At 41.2% G+C, this 18284-nt stretch overlaps 1 protein-coding gene across 3 annotated transcripts in view; it reads right to left on the bottom strand.

Annotated features, from left to right (window-relative positions):
- TRIM36 (tripartite motif containing 36) overlaps positions 1-18284 on the bottom strand; it is a 49321-nt gene that overhangs the window by 17281 nt on the left and 13756 nt on the right. The window contains exons 1-3 of one of the 3 annotated variants that reach the window (XM_056848775.1): positions 14592-14628; positions 10268-10505; positions 4094-4437 (exon numbers count right to left, since the gene is read on the bottom strand). In XM_056848775.1, the coding sequence (XP_056704753.1) occupies positions 4094-4437; positions 10268-10505; positions 14592-14618 (609 nt within the window). In that variant the 5' untranslated portion in view covers positions 14619-14628. Of the gene's footprint in view, positions 1-4093; positions 4438-10267; positions 10506-14591; positions 14629-18284 lie in introns of those variants that run through there. The other 2 variants (XM_056848776.1, XM_056848774.1) reach the window with 2 other exon arrangements.

Genomic DNA, 18284 nt, shown 5'->3' with positions numbered 1-18284 from the left:
ACTTCTGCTTCTGCTCACTGAGACCACTCACACCCCCAAATTTTGCTCCAGGAGGGGATCAGCAGATCCACAGAAATACTACAGAAGAAACTTGGCAGAAATTGCCACTCCTTTTCCCACAAATCAAAGTGTTGTTGGTTAGAGGAACTGCATGTTTGGATGCATAATGTTCTCAGGAAATTGAATACCACTTTCTGCAGCACACACACACCATATAGCTTAGTGAATGAATTATAAGGTCATATTCCCAAAAGAGAAATTAATGAGAAATTAATGTGATGGTTCGATAGTTGCTGCAATCTTTGACATCTCCTTTCTTGGGAATAGGGATGTAAACTGATCGTTTCCAGTCTGTGAGCCATTGTTTTGTTTTCCATTTTTGTTGGCATATTCTTGTCAAGATTTTAAAGGACTCCGTTTCTGTGGCTTGGAACAGCTCTATTGATATCCCATCTGCTCCTGGTGCTTTGTTTCTCCCAATTGCTCTCAGTGCAGCTTTCACTTACCTTTCTAATACTGTAGGTTCTTCTTCAAAAGATTCTTCTTGGAAGGTATCTGTCATCCTTTCATCTCTTCTGTATAGCTCTTCAATGTATTTTTCCCACCTTTTCTTTATTTTGTCCTGTTCAGTTAATGTATTTCCAGGTTGATCGTTCAGCATGCCTAACTGTGCTTTAAATTTCCCTTTTATTTCTTGGATCTTGTGGAACAGATCCCTTGTTCTTCCTTTGTTGTTGTTCTCTTCTATTTCTTTACACTGGTTATTATAATAGTTCTCTTTGTCTCTACGTGCAAGTCGCTGGAATGCTGCACTTAGACTTTTGATTCTGTTTCTGTCACCTTTTACTTTTGCTTCTCGTCTATCCTTAGCAATTTTAAGTTTCCGCAGTCATCCATCGAGACTTTTAATTTCTTTTGGCTACAGGAATAGACTTTGCACACTCTTCCTTGATAATATCTCTAGTTTCCACCCATAGTTCTTCTGGTTTACAGTCATTTGAACTAAGTAATGCAAATCTGTTCTTTACATCGTCTTTAAACTCTTCAGGAATGTTGCTTAGATTGTATTTTGGCGCTATGAATGCTCTGGTATTTTTCTTCAGCTTTATCTTGATATTCGATATTAACAATTCATGATCTGTACCGCAGTCAGCTCCTGGTCTTGTTTTGGACAAGAGAATAGAGCTTCTCCATCTTCTGCTTTTTAAATTATGTAATCTATTTGATTTATATACTGGCCATCTGGTGATGTCCATGTATACAATCGTCTATTTGGTTGCCTGAAACATGTGTTTGCAATGAACAAATTGTTGTCTTCACCGAATTCTATGAGTCGTTCTCCTGCTTCATTCTGTGCTCCTAGCCCAAGTCTGCCAACAACATTTGATTCTGCTGTTTTCTACTTTTGCATTCCAGTTACCTAAGATTAACAGCACATCTTGTTTAGGTGTGTGATCAATTTCTTCCTGAACACTTACATAAAAACTTTCAATTTCTTCTTCATCAGGAAGATAGGAAGAAAATAGATTCCTTTGAAATGTGGTGTTGGAGGAGAGTGTTACGGATATCCTGGACCGCCCCAAAAAAAATTAGTGGGTTTTAGATCAAATCAAGCCTGAACTGACTCTAGAAGCTAAAATGACTAAACTGAGGCTGTCGTCTTCTCATAGTATGTCCAAAGTACAAGAGTCACTGGAAAAGACAATCATGCTAGGAAAAGTTGAAGGCAGCAGGAAAAGAGGAAGACCAGATGGATTGACTCTATAAAGGAAGCCACGACCCTCAATTTGCAAGATCTGAGCAAGGCTTTTAAGGATAGGACACTTTGGAGGACATTGATTCATAGGGTCGCCATGAGTCAGAAACGACTTGACGGCACTTAACACACACACACATTCCCTAAAGAACCTTAATAAAGTTCATAAGCACACTACACTGCCTTGAAACTGAAGGTTGCCAGCTGCTTATTTGTGAAATACTATAGAAATCTTGGAATATAGTCTGCCATATTTTTAATTCCAAATACTGGTATATTAAATTCTGCCCTGACTGGGCTAGTTAGCCAAAGGAAGTTTCCTGTACTGAATCACCTAATGACTGCAAGAAAATTGTGCAACAGCTTTTTTTTGAAAGACCAACCAAAATTACAGAACTACAAGTATACCTTGGAAATATTGCAGGTTCGGTTCCAGACCACCACAATAAGGAGTCACACACTTCTTTTTTGTTTCCCAGTGTATATAAAAGTTATGTTTATACTATACTGTAGGAGACTGTCACATGGACACAAGTCTGTGACCATCTTCACCAAAGCCAGACAACAGCATGCAACTAACTCTATGATATAGCAGCAAAGCTTGATGACAGCAATTTTTAAAAAAATTCTTATCAGATCACACTGGGGTAAAAAAATGTAGCCCCACCCATGATGCAGTTGAATACATTCACCTCAGTGACCAGCCATCCATTTTCCAAGGAAGGCTTATTTATTGTGAAACATCACGACTGTCATGTGACTTAGGGTTACCCACTATTGGCGGAAAGTGTCACCCCTGTTGTGTCTGAGTTACTACTGTGCAACATACAGTTTCATTCACTGTAGAGTGAGCTAGATCTAACCTTAATTTGCCTTTTTGTTGGTTATCACTATTCCCTCCCTGAGCTCCTGGTTTTCATCTCACTTAGCAGTGGACAAGAATACCAGCTGCACATAAATTACAAGACCTACAGTGTACCTTTTCTGCTAATAAAAAACTGCACATACTTAAGAAAAATGGGAGGTTAGTGATATTTTCCCATTTATCAAAGGTCGTGAAAAGGTAAAATCTTCTTAAATAGTTTAAAAATGCATTATCAGACTTGCACATTGATTGTTTTTATTCAGTTCTTGAAGCTACCAGAAGTGTTTAGGTAGCCCAAGCTACTAGACCTCATTGGTGATTCCTCTTTTAAAAAATATAGTCATATTATTCTCCTCAAATCTACCACAAGCTTCCCAGAGCTGAACTCAGCATGATCAAGTTACTTCAAAGTTTATTTCACAAAGGCCATTCCTCAATAATTCACACAAACACTTGGACAAGTATATGCAACCATTTATATTACATGTACTTAAGTAAAAACCTACAGTTTTAAAACCTCAAATACAAGCATGAGTACTTTTGCATATGTAATTATAATGAAGATTTTACAGTCCTGAGTGATGGACGTTTTTTTCTAAATGGTCATAAATAGATAAAGCCCGAGGTAATTAATATATGTTGCCTTATGATTACGTAATGTCAAAATGGGTATTTTATTTCAACTTGGTTTAACTTGTAATTGTTGCTCTTGCAACATGCTTCTGAACTGAAACCAGAAGTAAAACACAGCAAAAAGATACTAAACATTTTTTAAGTCCATAGTCACATTCAAACACTATCAATACCTACTCCCATAACCTAGTCTGTTAATGCTAGCTGAGCAAACATCAAAAATAAAATGAATAAAATAAAACCGCAACTTCAATCTACATAAGTAATCCTACCAAAAAGGAAATTTGAGCCACTGCTAGATCTTAACGTGTTTGTATCATCTGAAAGAATTTTAAAATAGTGTAAACATATCCTAGAGTACTATTTTCAGGAAAAAACCACAGCACGGTGTTGTCACCCAAATTCTAGTCTGGGGAGAGGGAGGAGGAGGAGAAGAAGAGTTGGTTTTTATATGCCGACTTTCTCTACCACTTAAGGGAGACTCAAACCAGCTTACAATCACCTTCCCTTCCCCTCTCCACAACAGATACCCTGTGAGGTAGGTGGGGCTGAGAGAGCTCTAACAGAGCTGTAACTTGCCCAAGGTCACCCAGCTGGCTTCGTGTGTAGGAGTGGGGAAACAAATCCAGTTCACCAGATTAGCCTCCGCCGATCAAGTGGAGTGGGGAATCAAACCCGGTTCTCCAGATTAGTCCACTGCTCCAAACCACTGATCTTAACCACTACACCACTACAACACAGCATTCTCCAAAACACACCTTATACACATAGTAGGTATGTGTGCGCATTAGGGTTCATTCCCCAACCACTGTAGCAACCATCTCAAACAAGCTACTTACCTTTGGCCTGAAGTTGGTAGTTGGTCCTACATATTCATGCTGGGCTTTTGAAGTTCCCCAGGGATGATGTATTTTGAAGCATTCGTTACAATAACTTGCACTACAATCCATGCAGCTCTTTGTGGATTCTTGCGGTGGGGGTTTACACAGATCACACATAATAGCTGTAGCTGCCCTTGCTGCCTGCCTGTATCGCTCCACTATAGTTTCCAAAGTGAAGTTGCGAAAGAGGCCATTGATGCCACGCTCTCCCAGATCTATGTCATGCCGGCATCCAGGGCAAGGGAAAGTAGTTGTCCTAGGAGTCAATGAATTGCGTTTCCAACCTGTGTGGATGGCAGAATCTGGTTGAGTTACAATACAGTGAGGTAAATGGCCTGATAGATCAAGAAGCAAATAAGTTCTACCTGCTAGATGCTTGTTCAGGAATATAAATTCCAAATTCTGTTTAGTAAATACCATTCAAAGTGGAACTGTACAAATGTTACTCCTCTAAATAACATGTTCAAATTGCTCATCTTTGTAAACAGGACAACCCAGGGATATCTCATCTTCTGACTAGGGTTGCCAGGCTTCTGCCCTCAATCCATGGGAACATTTGAGGGCAGAGAATGGGGAGGGGAAGCATTGATCAACATTGTGACATCACTTCCAGGCTTCACCAACACTCTATTGTTTTACCATACAGTTTTGAGGAATTCCTAGAGTGTTGTATCATCAATTGACATCCGTTTCCCTTCCCATTTACCTCCTCACCTGTCATTTGAGCACCAGTGGGGATGAGGCAGCATGGGCAGGAGTTTGCCCAGCAGAACTGGCCAAAGTGTAAACCTACTTCCAGGGCCGGATTTAGGTTTGATGAGGCCCTAAGCTACTGAAGGTAATGGGGCCCTTTATATGTCCCGCTGTCCTTTGCAAACAACAAACTGTCGCTGTTTTTTGTGTTGAATATATGCTATATGGTAATTTATGGACCTAATAGGTATCTAAAGCCATTTGCACATAACAAAATATGAATTTTATCAAAGTAATTGTTGTCCATGCAGAATGTAGGCACCCTATATATAGAAATGAGCAAACCAGTGATATTTTAGGGAGCAGGCTAGCAGGCGGGGCCCATTACTTACATCATAGGAGCCTACACAACACAAAACACTGTTGCTGTATATAGGTTTTATTTTGTTTTTTATCTTATATTTTGGAAACGTACATCCAGGTTTTTTTTCCTTTACATTTTTTGGGGGGGCCCAAAAGGGTGGGGCCCTAAGCTATAGCTTGTTTCGCTTATATGTAAATCCGGCACTGCCTACTTCCATCAACCCTTTCACCAATGTGTAAGATGAGGGGAATTTGCCTAATAAAACCATATTGGAATGAACATAATACATGGGATAAATATTTGGATATGGCAACTCATTGTTCAGCTGAAGCTCACTTCATAGGCTTTCACAATTCCCCTTACATCCAAATGGCTGTGAAAGGCTGGAAGATGCATGTTGACTGCAATATTGGGAGATGGCAACAATGAAATCTAAACAAAGGAACCCCAGTTATGGAAAGATTTCCTCAATATGAAGGCTAGTTATCAAATCCTGTTCTCACACTGAGCAGGTGAATGGGTTGATTTCATTCTCGAATGCGTATCTTCCTGGATCATAACCAAAATTATGTCATCTGCATGTAAGGATGGATTTTTATTTCAAACTTGAGAAATATATAGCTGCCAATGTAAGCATGAATGACTTGGACCAGCCGGGAATAGAGCCCTCTTTGAATACTAAATATCAAACTATCAGCCAAGGCTGTATACCAAGCTGCAGCTACTTTGGAGAAAAATCGGAAATCTGTGGAAGTTACTGGTTTCTGGGGTTTTATTACTCATATTTTTAAATTAGTCCCCCAAGCTGTAAGAACCTTGTTTCTTAAAAGATGAAAAATGGGATTCTCAAGATGGCAACCAGTGTCCAATCCAATGTGAACAACCCATAGAGACAAGAAACACAAACTTTTTTGCATATGGTAACATTCCAACATTCAAGTGACTCCAATCCAATCAGCTGGTCAACATCTGACAACTGTCAGTCTGGCATTTGCCTAAATCAAAAACTGTATATTAAGAGGGTGGTACACAATTTTTAGAAAATATCATCATGTTCCTTGTAGTGGAACATCATTGACTTAAAATATACTTTTATATTGGTTACACATGTACATTTCAAAACTCAAAACCATGTTCTAAAATTAAGAGCAAATAAGTGATACAAAGATGTTTGCCCCATAAAATGCTCCAGGAAAACCTCAGAAAGATCACTACTCTACATGTCATAGAAAAATATGTAATTATAGTGATTATAATTACATTATATTTATAGTCTATCCCAAACTATAAACAAACTAAAATTATGCTTGTAGTTAAAGTAGATTCAATCTCAGAAAACCCTGCAACAAGGATATGAGCAGCACATGCATGATACAAAATAATGATTAATTTAAAACCTTTTTTGAAACATACATTAAGCATGCCACATGCAATTTGAAGAACTTAAGTCTGAGAATAGGAATGATGTAACATGCAACATGCAAGAAGAATGCACTAAAACAGCCTAATGCTGATTAGGACAGCAGGCCATCCATTGTCACTCCAACTCAAGCTATTTGACAATTACACAGGCAAAGAAAAAATCCAAAGTAAGTTACACATAACAGTGTCGTGGTCAAGTTTAGACAATGCAATCTGAAATGCTCAGCCAACAGCATGCTCTCTTAGTGCTGACACCTGTGAGCCTTATTGTTCAGTCACTTAAAAGTTAAAGTATGATAATGAAAACATTATTTAATGTACATACTGGTGACACCATGCAAATAATAAATAAATCCACAAGATCCAAGATTTTCCATCCCTTTTCATGTACGGTAATCTTTGCTCAGACCAGTAACTAAGTCATGCATATGTTGTACTTTTGTAGAGTATTTAGAAGTTATTATTATGTCCTACCTAACTGAAAAAAGGCTATAATTAAAGGAGACACAAATACCTCCATATTGTTCTCCATATTTGATTCTGATAATGAATTCCTTAGAACTCTCTTAAAAGGGCTAATGAGAACTGTTTATTCTTCATTCGCCTTCCATTACTTCAATCGTATTTTGGATCCAGTGGCTGAGAAGAGCTGTTCTCTACTCAATGTTTTCTCCTGTGTATATGTGCAGAACTTGACCAACAAGTTCTACACATATACACAGTTCTTTCTATACATATACACATATTCAGTACCACCTTCCCAATTCTGCTTCCCACATGACTGACTGCTAGAAATCATGGCAGCTCTCCGGCAAGCCCAGTCCAAAATGTGCAATGAGTTGTGTCCAAAAAAGCATGCTCAGCATTCTGAAGTGTAACTTAGAACAATAAATATCAGAATAGCTAGAAAAGGGATTAAAAATATTGAATTTGACTTAATTGTTTAGATACAATGATATCACCAGCATTATGAAGGACCATGGGGGAAAAACGGTGGAGATTTTTTAAAAGTGAACATTTTAAGGTCAACTGGATTCATGTATAGTTTATAAATGAATTTTTTGCTATCATCAGATACAAAATTTTTCTTAATGATCTTTGACACAAGAAAATTGAGTTACAGAAAGCATGAATATTCACAAACTGAGAATTTTAAGTTTACTAAGTTTCAGTGACACATATTTTGATACAAGATACTCAGCTTTGGTCTCCTGTAAAGCAGTGGTTCTCAAACCTTTTGAAGTTTCTTCTAAGCTTATGGTACTTTTCAGGACCCCATTAGTAAAGTAACTCCATGCTACTTTCCCCCTCTCCAACATAAAGCATGGAAATCTTATATCAATTAATACTGAACAAGTTTATATTTGATTTTTTGGGGGTTTAGTATTTAAAATTACATTCCATTATAGAGCAATAGGCTGTATTTCATGGCCATTTCAAATATTATGCAAACTCAAATTTGTCATCAAGCCTCCCAGAATATCCTCTCCTAGTTCATTCTACATCTCTACCTCCTTCACAACCCAGCTTTTAAGAGAGCCTTGATTCACTTTTGGAGCCCTGACCCACAGACTGCGAACTACTGCTTTAAAGATAAATAAAATGTATTCCTCAATCTAGTACTGTAAACTGTTTCCAATTCCAAACTTTCTGAAATGCAATCCTCCTCATAAAATTGACTTGAGAATAAAGAAACTGACATGAACAATCAGTGCAAAGCTTTTGCATTTGTGCATAGTTTCATACACAACAATTGACATGGCTGAATCCAGGATACTTATGTAGGCCTTTCATGAGAAGAGAGTGAGATTGAACACATTAAGCTGTTTTACACTGAATCACACCACTGATTCAACAAGGTCAGTATTGCCTACTCAGACTAGCAGAAGCTCTCCAGAATCACAGGTCTTTCACATCACCTACTACCTGGTCCATTTAAATAGAGAGGTTGGGGATTGAACTCGGGGCCAAAACTATAGAAGTAATAGATCCAGCACATATGCTGGTTCAGCAGTAGTAATAGCTAGCATTATTATTACAGGCACAGTCCTGCCATATGAAGTTTTGAAATGGCACATGAGCAGAGATCGATGGAAGGCTAACAATAGCCTCTGAAACAACCTAAAGGGTATCTGTAATCCCGCCAACTAAAATCAATGGTGCAATCATGCATCACTGTTCCCAGAAGTATGGGTTTAAGGCAACCAGAGAACAGTACGTCATTTTAGTACAATTGCCATTGGAGGGCAATATTCTTCCTTTCATAATGCAATGCACTAGATCAGAATATATTACATCACTAATCCTCATCTTACTACAAACTATGACTTTACAAGAAATGGAATCATCATATCAAAGCCCAATAAAAAGGCCAGTATAACATATTTCAGAGGGATTTTTATTTGTATGAATTTTAGATTGCACACAGAGAGACATTTACACATGGGAATCCAGTTCACCTTTGAATCTGTTTCACAAAAATCAAAGTAATTGCCCTTCCCCCCAATAGTATTGTCTGTAGCCACTTGCTAAGTTTGACCACTGATGTTTAAAGAACTATATAGGTCAAAGATAATAAGATCCAAGTACTACACTATCTACATTTATACAAAAGTTAAGCATTTCTACCTCTCCACCCAAGAGACCTCCTCTGCGAAGCTGTAAACAATGAACAGAGAGCTGTTTTAAAAAACAGAAAGGATTCTCTAACAGTCTATCATGATATACCCAAGATAAAGTACCAGTTGTCCTCTTTCCCACTGCAGTTAAATAGTGTAGAACAGAATAACGGCTTGTTGCAATTCTGTTCACATTTACTTATCCAGGTGAACCTGCATCGGATCAGGCAGCACAACTATTACGAGACATGAGATAAGGAAACACTACTTCATAATACAAAGTCCTCTAATAACAACAGAAAGTTTTCAACGTATCTGACTGCAAGAAGGGGTTACCTTTCTTCATTATTTTAACACGTTTCAACTATTTATTATTAGCTTGGACCCACAGAACACTTCTTCTGAGGAAGTAAATTGTAACCCTCAGCTCAACAATCCAAGGCCAACTAACTAGTTGCAGAACAGCAGTGTAGGAAGAGCTGATGTAACAGCATTAACATTTCTCTATTGAATAAAATCTCATATATGTAGATATTCACAGAAGATATTCTGAAGAATTTAGCATCTATCACAGTAACATCAGTGAAGTTCACGACAAGAAAGAATGCTAGACAATGAGTTATTTTAGTTGGTTATGGGAAGAATTTCAGCACTGCACTGGTGGTGAAACTATGTATAATTGAGAAACAATCAGGGAACACAGTTCTAGTCACACTAGTCTACCTTACTCCCAGGTAGAAAAAGAATTAAGATAAAAAATGGCAATGAACACCAATTGCAAGAGCAGAAATTAGAACAGTATAAAACAAGGTATATTCTAAGCAAAGTGGTGTCTCATCAAGCAGTCACAACTTACTAGAATGGCTTGATGAAACTATATGGAACCTGTTTCGCTCAGAACATATGTTCTAAGAACACTTGATGATCATTAAAGAGTTACAAGGGATGTTACAGTTTTTTGAATGCTTTGACTACTTACAAACAAATTCCACTACTCAGACTTTGTGCTGATGAAGCAGGGCTTCTTGTACATACCTGATCTACTAGCCCTGTCAATTCTATCCATGCTAGGTGAACTAATTCGGATACGAGGACTACTTTGATTGGAAGTCTCGGAGGCAGCATCATTGAACGAATCTTCAAGTGTGAAGTAGAGAATTTCTTTTACACATTTGTGGCAGATACTATGTTGACAAGGGAGAATAAGCGGATGGGTAAATAATTCCTTGCATGCTGGGCAGATGAGTTCTCGTTCAATATTCTTAATGGTAACCTGGAAGAAAACAAGATAGAATAAAAAGAAAAAAGACTATATACCAAAATAGTGTGTATTCATTTCATTTCAGATAATTTAATAAAACCTTCTTGCAAATGTTTAAAAAATTTCCGCCTTAGGTTCAGGATATAGCCAGACATCACGATAAACTGTGCCTCATCAAACCTTCATTAGTTGTGATATCTACGTGCAGGCGGTCCTACAAATGGATTTGTCAGTTGGCACCAAACCAGGATTTCAAACTAGGATTAGTAGCCAATTTCTTAATCAAAGTTTGTACTAATTGCAGGCTTAGTGTGACATCCAAATTACATCCAGTTTGTTGAGCACAAACTTGACATAAAGATCCAAAAAACAGACAAGCCGAGTTTTATATACAACCCACGATTTCTTATTTAGGTCTAGTAACTAACCAGCATATGTTGCAGAAACCTCAATTTATTGTAACATATAGGAATCCATCCTCGGTGTATTCAAACACAGAGCTGCTTTAAAGACAACTCTTATTATAACTAAAGCCAACATAATTGTTGCTGTTCTGATTTAGTATTGTAAAGAGGGAGAAAAATGAGTAACTGCAATCAGGAATGGTGTTCTTGCATCCTTTTTTGTTAATGTTTTGGTGGAGGGGGATTGGACTTACTTCAGAATTTAGTCAAAGGGTGTGAGACAGTGTTCATTCAAAAAAAAAGAGGTACCAGAACACAGACCTGTATGGAAGCCCAACTATCTGTACCAAAAGAAGTCCTGCTTGTTAAGTACATCAGGACTGTAAAAAACACTCTATACATGTCCAGAGGTACTTTATTATTTCACATTTGTTTCTTTAAAGAAGGGGCATGAAAAAGACAGAGTAGGGTGGTACTAAACTGGCATGAATAAAGAGAGGGTGCAACTGCAGCATTGAGACTTACCGTAGCCCATATCCAAGCACAATTCAAAGACTTAAGGGCACTTAAGAGGAAGCAGTGAATTCTGCCAATTCCTCCATCTCCCTGCTGCCCCCACTGTGCTGCTCCTGAGGATCTACAGACTGCCAGGAATACAATTTTAACGGGATGCAGCAAAAAGGGGGAATCAGCAGAACTTACCAACACGTCTTAAAAGAACGCAAGTGCCCTTGAGTCTTCAGAACTGCGTGGTTGGGTAGAAGCATAAGACTTTCTTTCCTATTTACATCACTAGCTGTAAACTGAAAGTTAATGAATAAACTTCAGGTGATTCATCCGATGCATTTGCTTGCACTGTAAATAAGAGATCTGCTGCTGAAGGACATATGGTACTCCCCCTGTGCACATGTTCCTCTCCGAATGGTGGGCGGGGGGCACTGTATAGAAGGAAATAAACCCAAAATACACATGCAAAAGGTACCCCTCAGAAAACTACCAGGAAGGTACTTCTTATTTTTCAGACTTCACCCCCCCCTCAAAACAGTAAAAACTTACTACAGCTGCCATTCTACACATACTTACCTGATGTAAGCCATTGAACTCAAGATCTACAGTGGCTGCCTATTTATGTCCAAGCACAATTCAAAGTGCTGGGTCTTATCTTTAAGGCCCTAAATGGCTTGGGGTCAAGGTACCTGAAGGACTGCCTTCTCTCTTACTATCCAACCTGCCAATTAAAATCTACCTCTCAAGCCGTGCTCTCAGTGTCCCCGCCCCGCGTTCAGAGGTGAGGGGGTAGCGACTAGAGGCAGGGCATTTTCTGTGGTGGCACCTTGCCTTTGTAACACCCTCCCCCTTGAGGCTCTCCTAGTACCTATTTCACTTTCTTTTAGGCATTAGGCCAAAATACACCTTTTTACCCAGGCTTTTAATTACCAGCTTTTTAATGGTCTGTTTCAGTTTTATGAATAGTTTTCATGCTGTTATATCCAATGGCTTTTAAAAAAAAATTATATTGTGATGTTGCTTTAATTGTAAGCTACCTCAAGCTGGACTCTGAAGAGGTGGCACAAAATATCCTAAATAAATGAATAAATCACTGAAAATCTCCTCCAATTTTAAAGCCAGTCTCAGCTTCTTGTGGCGTTAAACTCCAACGCCTCTGTGCGTTGTTTCGCAACATGTCCCTCTAATCAAGACATAACTGCTAAAAATCCTTATGCACATTACAGTACTAATATTACAACATTTGTTAACTTTATTTCCATGCATTGCTTAGAAAAGTGGTATTTTGAAAGACGGTATTTGAAATACGCTACTAGTATAATCTTAAACAGACACACTCTGGTGTGTATGTATCAGTTTGCTCTGCCCCTCTTCAAAAGCATTGTGAAGAATAAGAAAGCACATTGTTAAGTAACAGAGAAGAGTTGTTTGTCCCAGTTACAATTCAGTCAGAATAAGTTATAGCCTGGTTGAATAAATTAGGAGATGGCGCTGCAGTGCCCTGCCTTTTGGGAACAGAGCTTTGTAGGACTGTGCTGTCAACCATTCAGTGAGTGATGATCGACCCTCCATTCATTCTCCTGAAGCAAAAACCACACCTTCCACTCCTCCAAGAAAAGGGGGAAGGAAGCAGGCATTGTGTATATTAAGTCACCAATACAGTGGCTAGCCAGAGACAATGGTTTTTAATGAAGATGAGAAGGGAAAGGGCAGAGGCATCCCTTCCTAGGTGCACACACACTTTAGTCGCATGCAACTGCTGTTCTGAGCAAGCAGGGTTTTTGAAGCTCTACAAAAATCTGCAGATGCAGTGAACAGCCAGAACAGTATAACAATCGCCTACGTTATGCGTAATGTTTCCATCATACCATCTGCAATTCTCCAGCCTTTAGTAATTTGGCAACAGTCTGAGCGACATGAAAAGACTGCTCTGCAAAAGCAATCCAGAAGAATATCCCAGGTTGCCATCCCAGTTCATTCCATAGCTAGCTGCCAGTGGCTAACAAGCATTGCTACTCAGTGTACGTGTTCAAGACCAAGACCTTTAATGTGGCATAGTTAACCACTGTGATTTACAGAATGGTAAACCTGTACTTTTCCAATGCATGCTTGGCGTGTAGAAAAAGACTTCCAAATTAATATGGGCTACAGACATCAGATCTGGGATTCCTGAACATCAGCCAGTTCTGCGGCACCATAATTGTTCTCCTTAATCTACCACGAGTCTTGCAGGAGTGAATTGAGCTTCAACACTACGAATTTTGGGCATGACACAGACATGCATCTATATGTAGTAGAAAAGGGCAAGAGTCCAGTAGCACCTTAAAGACTAACAAAAATATTTTCTGGTAGGGTATGAGCTGTGGCTCACGAAAGAGAATACCAGAAAATATTCTTGTTAGTCTTTAAGGTGCTACTGGACTCTTGCCCTTTTCTACTACTGCAGACGGACTAACACGGCTACCCACTGTGATGCATCTATATGTGTGCACCTACGAATTTCGCATCTACGAAGTTTGGGTGTGGCGCAGACACGCACCTACGTGTGTGCATGCACCGAACAGCCAGAAACCACAGCCTCCCAGCACCAGTACCGCCCTCACACACTATTATCAGCACTTCGCGTGTGTCCTTTGCAGAAGCAGCACGCTCGTTCCTAAAAGATTTCCAGCGCCCCTGGCTAGACTGCAGCAACTGACAGCTCCTCCTTAGGGCAGAGTCCACCAAGTGGACAACTGCAGCAGGAGGATGAGTTTGCACAAAGCTCCGGTAGGAGGAAGGCACACGCCCAAGTCCTCAAGCGCTTGAGGTTTCTCTACATTAAACACACAGAGAGAGAGAGACGCGCGGCAGTTTCCCAGTAGGGCAAAGGAGCAGCCCCCCCCCACACACACACAAGGCAAACTCTCCGAGAGAGCGGAGGGAGGTGGGTCACCTATTCCGGCGCCCTCTTTCCACAGCCGCCTCAAGAGAAGGGGAACCGGGATCCTCCCTCGCCTCGACCCGTGAGAAGCGGGATCCTGGCTCTCCTGGGGGCGGGGGCGGGGGCGGGGGGGTCACACCGCTTGCAGAGCCCTCCCCGCACTCTCCCTCAGAACCCCGCGCCGCGCCTCCCGTGTCACCCCGGCCGACCGGAGACGGGCCGCTCCTCCCCCCCCCGGTCTCCCCCCCCCTCAGGGCCACTCACGGCGGGTTCCAGGCGGTCTCCCTCCATCCTGGAGCCGCCGCCGCCACCGCCGCCGGGCCGTAGGGTCGAAGGTGCCCGGTCGCGCGCGCGCGTGCCGCCGACCCTCCTCCTCCTCCTCGCCGGCTGACTCTCGGAACGGCTCGGTCGGTCGGTCCGCCCTCCCCGCGAGGGAAGGGGGGGGAGAAAGAGAGCGAGAGAGCGCGCGCCCAGCGGCTACGAGGCGCCCAGCAGCTGCTGCCTCTGCCCCCAAAGGAAACTCTCCGGCGGTGGGCGGGGGCGGGGCGAGGGAGGGGCGGGGCCGCCTGGCAACCACGCCCACGGCACAATTGAGGCGGGGCCTTTGTCGGCCGAGCCCGCCGAGGCGGTTGGCGCGACGCGCTCGGGGCCTCTTCCTCGCTCGGCGCGGCGAGGCGGCACGGCAAGGCCGCGTCCCCCGCACGCCTCAGCCGCGGAGGGGGCCGGGAAGCCGCGCGGTCGCCCTTCCTGGCCTCCCAGCAGGACGCCGCGCGCCAGGACCGCCCCCCCCCCCAGTCCAGCACACCTCACTAGGGTCGCGGCTGCCTTTTCCCCTTATACTTCCCTGCCAGGCAGAAATCCAACGGGTGCAGCGTTTCCCGACGTTGAGAGGCAGTCCGTAAGGGACGCTTCACCTGTTGCTTCCATGCCTCGGGGAGCTGTGGAAAGCGCAGAAGTGCAGAGAAAGACGGCATGGAAGGCTACGGAGGCTGAATTATTATCGTCCTAGCATGCCCATGGCAAGTTACAGAGCAGTGCACATTTTCTTTTAAAAGGACAAGTCTCTCTCCAGAGGAATTTGCAATCTACATTTCAACAGGGGGGAACGAGGACAGCGGATCGGTATGAAAAAGGAAGCTCCGCCCTCACTCCTTAGTACAGAAGAGACAAATGGTTGAGTTCATTGGTTCTTGTAGGTTATCCGGGCTGTGTGACCGTGGTCTTGGTATTTTCTTTCCTGACGTTTCGCCAGCAGCTGTGGCAGGCATCTTCAGAGGAGTAACACTGAAGGATGGTGTCTCTCAGTGTCAAGTGTGTAGGAGTAGTAATATATAGTCAGAAAGGGGTTGGGTTTGAGCTGAATCATTGTCCTGCAAAAAGTATCAAAGGTAATGTGCTAATCATTGTCCTGTAAGTATCAAGATAATGTGCTAATGAGGGTGTGGTACGTTAATATGGAACCATTGTATCCTGAAGTGATCGGTTAATGTGTGAAATCCAAAGCTAATCCGCATGGCTATTGTGGACTGTTGCCTTTGTTAGTCTGGAGGTTTTTAGAAGACTACAGTCCACAATAACCATGTGGATTAGCTTTGGATTTCACACATTAACCGATCACTTCAGGATACAATGGTTCCATATTAACATACCACACCCTCATTAGCACATTATCTTGATACTTACAGGACAATGATTAGCACATTACCTTTGATACTTTTTGCAGGACAATGACTCAGCTCAAACCCAACCCCTTTCTGACTATATATTACTCTTCCTACACACTTGACACTGAGAGACACTGTCCTTCAGTGTTACTCCTCTGAAGATGCCTGCCACAGCTGCTGGCGAAACGTCAGGAAAGAAAATACCATGACCACGGTCACACAGCCCGGATAACCTACAAGAACCAATGAACTATGACCGTGAAAGCCTTCGACAATAGGTTGAGTTTATGTTTGCTTCTTATTTAACCTCCAAATTCTGCTTTGGTGGAATAGTAGTTCATTGAATTTTCCTGTACCACTCTGTCCCCGATTATCAGTAGGACAGCAAAATGGCAGACCAGGTAGGGGCTTTTGCATGCTAAGGCAACCCCACTCTCAGGTATGTGCAAAAAAAAAAACTTAGAAAGTTGAAACGACCTCCAAACCTAACCATGATAATAGTCTTCCAGAAAACATGAAGTATTAAAAGCAATTAAATTTGGGGGGAAGGAGTGAGAATTGGCCTGCTGGAGCCCTAAACTGGAAGGAAAGATTAGAATCTGGATCCCCTTCCCATCTGCCATTCCAGCATGCTGTAACCATTTCTGGGTTCCAAACATTTTGAAACGAAAACAGTTCTGAGCATCAGGATCAATTCAGAGGAAAAGCATAACCTTCCTGATTCTAACTAATTACATCCTTCCCAGAATTCTTTAAGTTGCCCAGGGGCAGAGTCCCTAATAGTTTACATAAAGAACCAGAAGTCTTGTGGCACTTTAAAGGTTAAAAATATTTTATTGTGGGTGACCACCCACTTTTAAGATGCAGTACAGTTTACAGCATCCTAGAATGGAGGATGAATGCCATGAGAAGCCTCATATTATTTTCTGCAGAGATCCCAGTCTATTACCCTCTCATGAAATTCCTTGTGAAGTGCCTGGTTGTCTTATAGAGTCCAATAAAGACAACAAGGAAGAGGTTAAAAGCAACAGTTCTTTATTTAGCTAAACACAGACCTGGGGTGAAATAACCCAACATTTGCATATATATGAGATATCTTGGGTATGGGACCCAAGTCTAAACATTAAATTCATTTATGTTTTATATACACCTTATCCACAAAGCCTGAAGGTAATTTTATACAATATTTTAAATAATTTTGTGTATGTGGGGCATCATGGGGAACCTGTCGTTTGGTGCAACTGGCCTGCATATGTGCCATTTTATTACCCTTTGTTGGCACTCAAAAAGTTCTGGATTTTGGATCATTTTGGATATCAGATTTTTGGATAAGGGATACTCAACCTGTATTACATTTGGTACCTTTTTTGAAACTGTTCATGCAGTAATGTGCTAAATAAGGAATTGGGAACAAGGAACCCACTGCAGCCTCATTGCTGAATCTTCCAAGGTTAACAAACAGCCCATGACTGAGATCACTGGATGTAAATTAGTTGCCCTGAACATTTGCAAACCTCTCCCTTGTTAATCCTGCTTCCAGCCAGCTTCCAGCACCAGCCTTCAGAAATAAAGAATAATCGAACAACAGCATATTTTTCTGAGAAACTTTTGGGGGGGATTTCCACACCATCCAAAGTTGAACAATTAGTTGTAATACAACAATTCACACTTTACCAGGTAGGGGCTGAGCAGAATCAGCCTCCCTTCTTCTGGAAGCTGTCACAGTGGCTCCAGCATCTCCACCTGAGGGCTGATCTTTAAGAGCAAGACTTTACAAGAACAAGCACTAGGCCAAAACACTTTTATACCTAAGCTTTTAACTAGGGGATTGCTCTTTTAATTGTCTTTACAATCTGCTTTTAGCGTAAGGACTGTTACGATGATCTGCCAGATCTCTGGATGTTTTATGCTTTGGGTTTTTAATGGATAGTTTTTAATGATTTAATCTTTTATTTTGTGAGCTGCTTTGAGGAGGTCTCTGAAGAAGTGATAAGTGTTTTAAATAACTCAAAATTGGAAATGGAAGGCATGAAGAAGAAAAATCTTCTTTCCTCATCCTCCTGCCCTTCACTGCAGCATTTCTTCACAAGCTTCTACTTCTAAAATTAAGCCAAATCAGTGCTGTCTCAAATCAGACAACAATAGTCATTTTATAATAGAACCATTTTAAAGTTATTTAGGTGTATAAGACAGATTTTTTTTAGATTTCAGTTTCTAGACTGAAGGAAAAAGCATTAGTGGAAGGCAAAAGCAGACCTTTTTAGATAATCTTACTCAAAATTAGTATTGTGTC

The sequence above is a fragment of the Euleptes europaea genome, chromosome 4 (genome assembly GCF_029931775.1).
Source record: "Euleptes europaea isolate rEulEur1 chromosome 4, rEulEur1.hap1, whole genome shotgun sequence".
NCBI classification, from domain to species: domain Eukaryota; kingdom Metazoa; phylum Chordata; class Lepidosauria; order Squamata; family Sphaerodactylidae; genus Euleptes; species Euleptes europaea.
This window is presented reverse-complemented; position numbering and strand designations above follow the sequence as displayed.